Raw genomic sequence first — 10,033 nt, 5'->3', positions numbered from 1 at the left:
AGTGTTCCCATGTTCTGTTCGAACAACTGCCTCTTGATCCAGGTACAGATTTCTCAGAAGTACAATGAACTGTTCTGGAATACTCATACTTCTCAATGTTGTCCATAGCTTGTCATGGACAAGCTGGATGTAGGCTCCCTTTTTTTTTTTTTTTAATTTCAAATGTTTTATTGTGAATTATGTGATAGTTTACATGGGAGAACATTAGTTTTACATTCATACTATTGTATATCATTTCATTGCCATGGTTACAATCCCCTCCATGCATCATCAACCAACCAAAGGGTATACCCTGCAAGCCTGCCCCCCCCTTTGCTGTCAATACATCTTGATTGCATGTTTGATCAATTTCAGATGGAACAAGTTAGTAGAATTCTTCTATTTCATCCTCACTGGCTTTAGTGGTTGGTGCGTAAATAATAGTGGTATTAACTAGTCTTCCCTGTAGGTACATGTTTATTCTCCTATCACAGACAGCGGTGTACCTCACGACAGATCTTGATACATTCTTTTTGATGATGAACCCAACGCCATTCCTCTTCAATTTTTCATTCCCGGCATAGTAAACCATGTGGTTGTCAGATTCAAAATGGCCAATACCAGTCTATTTCAGCTCACTAATGCCTAAGGTATCAATTCTATATGTTACATTTCATTTTTGACAATTTCCAATTTTCCTAGATTCGTACTTTGTATATTCCGTGTTCTGATTATTAATGGATGTTTACAGCTGTTTCTCTTCATTTTGAGTTGTGCCCCATCAGCAAATGAAGGTCCCGAGGGCTTTACTCCATTCGCGTCATCATGGTCAACTCTATTTTGAGGAGACAGCTCTTCCCCAGTTGTATTTTGAGTTGTGAATTTTAGCCTAAAATTTGTATTGTTGGGTCACATGGGGGTATTCTGAAGAAGGCAGATAGTTTCTCAGTTCCAGCCAATTGTTACCTCATGGAGAGAACTTTTCCCAGTTTGCAGGCAGACTTTGACCGAGTCACGGGTTCAGTTCCAGACCACCACAGTAAAGCGAGTAACGCAATGAAGTAACTATGTGGTGTTTTCAGATTCCCAGTGAGTACAAAAGTTCTGTTTGCACTAGACTGTCACCTGTTAGCCATGGTGGTGTAGTGGGCTGAGCATTGGCGTGCAAACGACAAGGTCAGCCGTTCAAAACCAACCGCTGCTCCTTGGGAGAAAGATGAGACTTAGTGTCATGAACCCATGGGAGCACTTCTGTTTATCCTCTAGGGTTCCTCTGGCTCAGAAGCGACTTGATGGCAGGGAGGTGGGTTTGGGTTTTGGAGGAGTCCGCTAAGTGTGTAGAAACATTATGAGGACGTTTAGGACTTTATGAGGATGACCAGACTTGGACACGGAGACAGGAAGTGAGCATGTTACCGGGGAAATGGTGCCCACGGACTCCCTGGACTCAGGGTTGCCAGGACATACACTGTCTGCAAAGCCCAGTAAAGTCCAGCGCAATCTAACGAGGTGGAAATGTTTATGTTCTGTGTATTTTCTGGCTTTTAAAATACTGTTTGGTAGTTAAGAAATAGAAATACCTGGTGTAGCAACTGTTGGGAGTGGGCTCACATTAGAAGGTCCTGGATAGTGGGGAAGAAAACTCAAACCTATTAACAAACAAAAGCAGACATACTGGATAGCTCGAGACTGTGGGACTCAGAGACCACGGACCTCGGTCGCCCTTCAGGTCTGGGATTGCTGTCACTCCTGCCGCTCGGTTTTCAGCTGGTCAGTCAAGAGGTCTGAGCGGGAGAGAACAACACTGGTGAGGTGCACACCACAGAACCGTTAGTCATTTGAGATGGACATTTGCGTAAGGACAACAGTCAGAAGGGTTGGAAAAGGACGAGGCATGGAAACAGGGAACACAGGGCGGAAGTGGGATAAGTGATGTTACATGGAGGTGATGTACCAAAGTATATGATGTGTGGAATGTCAAACTGATGATCTGGTCTCTAAACCGTCACGCAATTCACAATTAAAGCAAAGCACAGCAAAACAAAAATATATATATAAACCTTATGGTCCAAACTAAATACAAGGGGCTTTAAAAAGTTTGTGGAAAGACAATAGAAGTTTTGCACAAACTTCTTAAAACCCCCTCCCTCAAAAAACCATGAGCCCCTTCTGGCCTGCGGGCCACCAGCTGGCAGTGGGGTTGAGCGTGGCCTCTTGTCCAGTGTGGCGGCCACTGTAGCTGTATAGATTTAAAAGATGGAAAATGAAGTGACACTCAGAAGTCACGGAGGTCCTCAGCTGCAGTAGCCGCATCTCAAGGACACGCTGGCCATGTGCTGAGCGCACAGATCCTAAAAGCATGGGTGTTGTGGCAGAAACGTGTCTGTTGTGGCCGGGCACTGACTCGTGGCGACCCTGTGTATGGCAGATGAACCCTCATTTGAGTCCATAGTTGAAGCTTTCTAGCACCACAGGTATACCTCATGTAATTGCATTGAAAAATCAATGGCAGCTCTGGCCAACCCTGGGTGAAGTGTCTCTGGGGCCATCTTTTCACAAGATCACTGTCACTGCTGTTGTTAGGTGGTGTTGAGTCAGTTCCGACCCATAGCGACCCTGTATAGGGTTTCCGAGGAGTTCAAGCCGACTTTGCAGTCCTGCATGTTAACCCACAGCGGCTCCCCAGGACTCCAGCCCACGCCCACTATATGCCTCTGGGTCACCCCTTGGCATTCTCAGGATATCTCAAACTTTTTCATCATGCTATTGCATAGTGGTTACGAATCGGGCTGTGAACCGCAAGGTCAGCAGTTCAAAACTACCAGCTGTTCCGTGAGAGAAAGATGAGGCTTTCTGCTCCCATAAAGATTTACAGCCTCGGAAACCCTGTACAGGGTCACTATGAGTTGGAATCAACTCGACAACGCTTAACAACAACAACATCACACATTTCAGAGATAACAGTATAAAAACTAGAAACCAAACTGATGGCCATAGAGTCAGTTGTGACTCAGAAGGACCCTGCATGGGTTTCTCAGGAAGCAGAGAGCCTCACCTTTCTCCTGTGGAGTGGCGGACGGGTTTGAACTGCCGACCTTGTAGTTACCGGCCCACTACTTACCCCACAGCATCACTAGGGCTCCATAGACAACGACAATCTATGCACTGGGAAACCCCCAAAGTAGTCGGACTGTTTTGTGTGATAATAGCTTTATTGTGGTTGTCTGCAGGCAAACCCACCGTAGCTCCAAGGTCTGCCTGTATATTGTCATCAGTGAAGCAAGGTTTTTGTTTTAACGTTTCTCAATGGCAGCTGTAGCTATCGAGACTCAACACCAATTGTGGAGGCTGTTTCATTCTGTTGTACGTAGGGTGGCAATGAGTCAGAATGGACTCCACGGGATCTAACAACCGCAGCAGTGTGAAGTGGGTGAAGGTTTGCAGAGCCAATCCGTTTTCCGTTCAACAAATCATACACATCCCCCTAAGGTTTTCATTGGCTGATTATCAAAAGTTGGTTGCCAGACCTTTCTTTCTAGTCTTAGTCCAGAAGTGCGGCTGAAACTTGGGGTCACCTGGGGGGGTGACCCTGCTGGTATTGGCAACACTAGTGTCATGTTGACGCTGTGTCTCGGGAGCTACCAGGTGCTACAGTAACCCCTCCTTTCCCCTCCTTGCTCCTAGCTGCCCCCCAGGCGATGCTGCTCCCGCCCCAGCCGCCCACCCTCCGCTCATCCCCGGAGGCCAGGGACCCTCCGCCCACTCTGCCATCCTCCCCAGACGCCATGGACCCGCCTCCCCCACAGGTAGACGGGCAGCCCCAGCAGGTGGACGCGCCTCCCTCTGCGTCCTCGACACCACACTACTATCTGCTCATCGATACACATGGCGTGCCCTACAAGTACACGACGCAGCGCAAGGACGGGCGGCGGCAGTCAGCTGAGGAGCCCACCCCGAACCCTCAGGAGGAGGAGGAAGAGGGCGCCAGCTGCCCCTGCAAGGAGTGCGGCCGCGTGTGCAGCTCGCCCATGCAGCTGCAGCGCCATCTCTTGACGCACTCCATGGTCAGACCCTTCACCTGTGACACCTGCGACCGCGCCTTCAAGCGCTCCAGCGACCTGGCGCGCCACCGGCGCATGGCCCACAACACGGTGCGGCGCACCGGCACCGACCGCCCCTACGTGTGCCCATATTGCCCGCGCCGCTTCCAGGACACCGCGACGCTGGCAGAGCACGTGCCCACGCACTAGGGGCCCGCACACCCGCCTGTTTCCCCAACCGCCCCACTGCGCGTGGTGCTTTGAGACACCCAGATGAGGCTGCGGCTGCTCCCCCGGGCCTCAATTTCCCCATTCCGTCTGTGGGAGAATGAGCACACCTTCCCCGCCCCTCTATCTGGCTATGCGTGGTGTTGTGCGGGCCTCGGTTTCTCCATCTACTGATGGAGAGTATTACACCTTCCCCACCTTGATCGAATAATGTCTGGTCATTTCCGGGCCCCATGTCCCCATCTGGCCAATGGGAAGAGTGTGCAGAGGAGTCTGGGCCTCTGTGTCCTCATGGGAAGTATTTCACACTTCTGTCCATCAACGTCTGCCTTTTTCTGGGCTTCAGTTTTCCAGTCTGCTCAACGGAAAATATTGTCCTCACCATTTTCTTTCTGTTGGGAATGTCTGGACCTTGTTTTCCTCATTTGCCCCAAACCCAGAATTTTCCTTTTTATCTGCCCTTTAACGGGGCTGGGTGGGTCTGACTGGGCGAAGAAGAACAGCCCAGTGGAAAGAGGATTAGTACTTTGGTTCCTTGTGAGATTTTGGGTAAAAAGACTCAACCAGGTCTGCTGTTAATCAGTTCTAACTCAGAAAAAATCCCCATGTGCAACCGAACGAAACGCTGCCCGCCGTGCACCACCTCCCTTTACAGTCATGTGTTGGAGCCTTTATTGTTGGAGTTACTGTGGGGGGAGGGGGACAATCTTCCTGTTTTTCTCTGATCCCCCATTTTACCGAGCATGATGCCCTTCTCCAGGGACTGTCCCTCCTGACAACATGTCCAGAGTAAGTGAGATCCTCGCTTCTAAGGAACATTCTGGCTGCATTTTTTCTAAGACAGATTTGCTTGTTCTGGCCATCCATGGTACTTTGACTATTCTTTGCCAACACCATAATTCAGATGCATCGATTCTTCTCTGATCTTCCTTATTCAGTGTCCAACTTTTACATGCATACGCTGTTGTGTTGTTGAGTGCCATCGAGCCGGTTCCGACTCATAGTAACCCTGTATAGGTTTTCCAGGGAGCGGCTGGAGAGCTTGAACCGACTTTGCAGTCCAGCGCATTGATCTACAGCGCCACACCAGGATTCCACATGCATATGAGGCGATTCAAAATATCGGGGTTTGGGTCAGGCACACCCTATTCCTCAATATTCCTGAAAGTGACATCTTTGCTTTTTACCACTTTAAAGAGGTATTTTGTAGCAGACTCGCCCAATGCAATACTCAATCTAGCCTCCGTTTATTAATCATTCTCTGTCAACGCCACCGCACGCTTTTCCCTCAGAGGTTGGAGAACGGGTTTCTTCTGTGGATCTTGCACTCCACTCCCCACCGGGGCATGGGGAAAGGCGGCTCGTGGGAGCGGCGGAACCTTCGTGCGGGGCGCGCGCATTCCCGGCCGGCGCCCTTTCCCAGGGACGCCGCCGCCCCTCGAACCCCGCGCCCCCCGTCCCGCGTCTCCGGCACCGCCGGCCCGGAGCTTCCCGGAAGTCTCGGCCCTGCCGCTGCCGCGGGCGCTCGCCAGGGGAAGCCCGGGGCAGTCGGGACCTCGGCCCGCTCCTCCGGACCCGTGAGGCCGCCGCACCGGGTACGGGGGCCGGTAAGGAGGGAGGAGCCGGACTGGCGGGCGGCGCCGAGGCCGGGCCGGGGTGGGGGCGGGGAACGAGGCCCACGACGCGTAGAGAGGCCGGGGATCTTTGTGGAAGTGGGGGGGGGGAGGGATGGCTTTTGGGGGGCGCAGCGGGAAGAAACCTGGAGGAGGCCAGGGATTTGCAGGAGAGGAGCGGAGGGAAAGAGAAGAGGGTGGAGGGACCCTGCTGGTTATAGGGGGAGACATAAAGAGAAAAGGCGAAATAAAGATTGCAGACTGCACATAAAGGAAGGGAGGTTGGGAGTCGGGGAGAGGCTTCGAAGGTGGCGTGGGAAAGGAGATCCAGAGATCCAGCTACACATAACGGAGGAGCATAGAGGAGAAATATAATAAAGGGGTCATTGGCTAAGATATAGGGGCGGGGGAGAAGAGACCCTTGGGGTGGTAGCAGGTAGAAAGGTCCCGGGACATTAGGCTATGGAGGAGGAAGCCAGTAGAGATGTCTTCTCACCAACCTATTGCCATTGAGTTCATTCATATTCATAGACCCTGTGTAGGGGTTCCCGAGGCTGTAAATCTTTAGGGGAGCAGACAGCCTCATCTTTCTCCCAGCGGATCGGCTGATTGGTTTGAACTGCCGACCTTGCGATTAGCAGTCCAGTGCTTATCCGACAGCGCATATATGAAATAGAGACTGGTTGAAAAGTGGACAGAGGATGGTGAGACCTTGAGAAGGGGCAGGAGAGCGCACTTAGTGGAGAGTGGGGGGTTGGGTTAGTGGGACTCCAGGGATGTGCCTAGAAGAACTGAGAGAGGCCATGGATTTGGGGGCAAAAGTGGGGCACGCAGTGGGAACTGCGATCTAGGAGGGCCTGGGGATGGGAAGAGGCCATGGCAGCAGTGGTCCTGAGGTTGTTGGGCCCTGGGAAGAAATGAAGTTCTGGAGGCAGAAGAACCTCGGGGCGTGAGATAAAGGAGTCCCGAAGATGTCTGGAGGGAAAATAGATTTGGGAGCTTGGCTGTTGCCCTGGAGGGGAAGGATGACGCCCTGGTAGCTGAGAGGACAGAGCGGGGTGGGGTGGGCATGTGCGGGGTCCGTTTCTGACGTCTTGGAGTCAGCTTGATGGAACTCAGATTGATGGAACTCAGAGATTTGGGCTGCTCCGTTTCTTTTGTGGGGAAGAAACAACCGGTGAGGATGGGGACGCTTAGGGAAAGGAAGGGGGGATTGTTAACTTATCTCCCCTCCGCCGCTCCCAGCTGCCACTCCAGATGCTGCTGCTGCCGCCGCGGCCACCCCACCCTCGGTCCTCCTCTCCGGAGGCCATGGACCCACCGCCCCCCAAGGCTCCCCCTTTCCCCAAGGCGGAAGGCTCCTCCTCCACCCCTCCCTCGGCGGCGGGGTCACGACCCCCGCGGCTGGGCCGCCACCTGCTCATCGACGCCAACGGGGTCCCGTACACATACACGGTGCAGCTGGAGGAGGAGCCCCGGGGCCCGCCCCAACGCGAGGCGCCCGCGGGAGAGCCTAGCTCCCGCAAGGGCTATAGCTGCCCAGAGTGCGCCCGTGTCTTTGCGAGCCCGCTGCGGCTGCAGAGCCACCGCGTGTCGCACTCGGACCTCAAGCCCTTCACGTGCGGCGCCTGCGGCAAGGCTTTCAAGCGCTCCAGCCACCTGTCCCGGCACCGCGCCACGCACCGCGCCCGCGCCGGCCCGCCGCACACCTGCCCGCTCTGCCCGCGCCGCTTCCAGGACGCCGCGGAGCTGGCGCAGCACGTGCGCCTCCACTGAGCCCGAGGTGCCTCCGGGCCACGGTGTCTGCCCCACACAGCATAGCATCACTCCCCGCCCACGCTCCCTGGCTCTGCTGAGGTTACTGCTTTACCCTGCGCCTCAGTTTCCCCATCTTTCCCAAGGGAGAACCATCACTCATTTACTCCCTCTACACACACACATACACACACAACACACACACCCCTTCCTCGCTGTGGGATGTAGACCGAGTCGTCCCTGGGCCTGTGAAATGGGTGGAGTGGGCTCCCGTCGGGCTGTGCAGTGCGACCTTTCGCCAGTGACATAACTTCTCCGAGCCTTGGTTTCCTGCTCTGCGAAGTGGTGAATGACAGGCGGCCCGGTGGAAGAGATGACAAAAGGCCACGGGCACCGTCTGGCTTTTTTCTGTATCAACCCCCACTTCCGCCCACTACCCCATCCTCTGCTCAATAAACATTCCGCACACCATTTTCGGCCTCGGACTTGCGTCTGTGTGTTGGGGATCGGCGGGGATGGGGTGGGGTGGTGGAGAGGAGGGACGGGGTGTGAAGAGGAAGGCCTAAGCACCTGGGAACCTCCGTCTCGGCGTGTGTTTCCGGCCGGAAGCATTTCCCGAAGGCCTCGGCGCCCCGCCCCCATCGCCCTGCTCGGACCTTCTCTCCCCCCCACCCCCCCGGTCGTCTCGCTCCTCACTCGACGTCGCTAGTTCTTGGGGGACACCCCGAGCCCCCCGCCCGCTACCATCTGCAATCGCGAAGCTATCCCGGGGCCGTTCCGGAGTCGCCCGGACCGGAGAGGCTGCTGCACTTGGTACGGGGGCCGGGAGGAGGGCGGGAGCGGGCGCGGGCCTTTCAGAGGGGCGGGGCGGGCCCCAAGAGCACCTGTGTGCGGGGAGGGGTGGGACCGGCACCTGGAGGGGGTGCTGCTAGGGGTTTGGGTGGGGAGGCTCCGAAGGAGAGGCCCGCGGGCGGGGGGCGGGGATCCCTAGAGAGTCCTTGGACCTAGAAGGCTGAGTGTTGGGTGGGTGTGGGCTTGAGACCCTCGAGGTGAAAGGGTGAGGGGAGGGAGGTGGGAATGTGGCGGGTTAGGAACTGGGGGTCCTAAGGTTGCAGGAGAATTGAAATGACTTAGACGTTTATGGAGAGTGTAAAAGGGCTTCTCAGGGTGGAGCTTGTAAGGGTCTGGGGGTTATAGAGGAGGGGGAAAGAGACCTGGAGGTGTGTGGGGTGGAGCATAGAGACACCGTGGGGGTGGCTAGAGAGGAGGGACCTGAGGAGGGCACTAAGGGGAGTTTGCAGCGGAGAGGGGATGGGAGATGCAGAGGTCGTGTGAATTCAGTGGGGGTGGCAGGGCATATAGATTCGAAGACTCTTGGAGGTTTTCAAAAGAGATCCTAGGAGCCAAATAGGTGGTACCCTGGTGACGCAACAGTCAGGCACTAGGCTGTTAACTGAAATGCCAGGGGTCTGAACATATTCGCCCCTCTGAGGGAGAAAGCAAGCAGTCAGCTTCCGTGGAGGTTGCTGTTAGGTACCATCCAGTCGGTTCCGACTCACATACACCCATACAAGAGAAGAACACACAACTCCGACCTGCGCCAAAGAGTCCAGCCTTGGAGGCCCTGTGAGGTACTTCCCCTCTGCCCTCGATGACAAAGGACTTGAGTATTTTTTGTTTGTTTGTTTAGGAGCCAAATCTAGAGGGTCTTAGCGTCCAAGTGTGAGTGGAAGAACTCGGGAGGGGCATGCAGACCAAGTCGTCCGTCCCAGCCTCCCAACTTCTCTGTAACCTTCTCTCTCTAGCAGGTCTCAGCCACCTCTCCGGATGCTGGTACTGCCAACCCCTTGTCCCCACCCCCAGGCGCTTCTCTCCCTTGAGGCCATGGAGGCCCCACCCCCTCGGACAGGCGGGTCCCCAGAGCCAGGGCCATCCTCCACGGGATCTCCCCAGACCTCTTCCCCGCTGCGCCCCAACCACTACCTGCTCATTGACACCCAGGGCGTCCCCTACACCGTACTGGTGGACGAAGATGCGCAGAGGGGGCGCGGGGCCGAGGGGTCTTCGGCCCAGAAAAAGTGCTATAGCTGTCCCGTGTGTTCACGCGTCTTCGAGTACATGTCTTACCTGCAGCGCCACAGCATCACCCACTCGGAGGTGAAACCTTTCGAGTGTGACATCTGCGGCAAGGCCTTCAAGCGGGCCAGCCACCTGACAAGGCATCACTCCATCCACCGGGAGGGGGGCGGGCGGCCGTACAGCTGCCCTGCCTGCCCGAGACGCTTTCGGGAGGCAGGCGAGCTGGCTCAGCACAGCCGGGTGCACTCGGGGGAGCGTCCGTTCCAGTGTCCGCACTGCCCGCGTCGCTTCATGGAGCAGAATACATTGCAGAAGCACACCCGATGGAAGCACTTGTGA

At 55.1% G+C, this 10,033-nt stretch overlaps 3 protein-coding genes across 3 annotated transcripts; all 3 read left to right on the top strand.

Moving 5' to 3' along the window:
* The first annotated feature begins 3,677 nt into the window (after nt 1-3,677).
* Nucleotides 3,678-4,229, top strand: LOC102813574 (zinc finger protein 580-like). Its single transcript, XM_006868284.1, has one exon. The coding sequence runs from the start codon at nt 3,678-3,680 to the stop codon at nt 4,227-4,229; it is 552 nt and encodes a 183-aa protein (XP_006868346.1).
* Nucleotides 4,230-5,687: 1,458 nt separating this feature from the next.
* Nucleotides 5,688-7,782, top strand: LOC102833422 (zinc finger protein 580-like). The gene is made up of 2 exons (XM_006868089.1): nt 5,688-5,842; nt 7,106-7,782. The coding sequence occupies exon 2, from the start codon at nt 7,118-7,120 to the stop codon at nt 7,634-7,636; it is 519 nt and encodes a 172-aa protein (XP_006868151.1). The 5' UTR covers nt 5,688-5,842; nt 7,106-7,117; the 3' UTR covers nt 7,637-7,782.
* Nucleotides 7,783-9,442: 1,660 nt separating this feature from the next.
* Nucleotides 9,443-10,033, top strand: ZNF581 (zinc finger protein 581). Its single transcript, XM_006868283.1, has one exon. The coding sequence runs from the start codon at nt 9,443-9,445 to the stop codon at nt 10,031-10,033; it is 591 nt and encodes a 196-aa protein (XP_006868345.1).

The sequence above is a fragment of the Chrysochloris asiatica genome, unplaced genomic scaffold, assembly GCF_000296735.1.
Source record: "Chrysochloris asiatica unplaced genomic scaffold, ChrAsi1.0 scaffold00116, whole genome shotgun sequence".
NCBI lineage: Eukaryota > Metazoa > Chordata > Mammalia > Afrosoricida > Chrysochloridae > Chrysochloris > Chrysochloris asiatica.
This window is presented reverse-complemented; position numbering and strand designations above follow the sequence as displayed.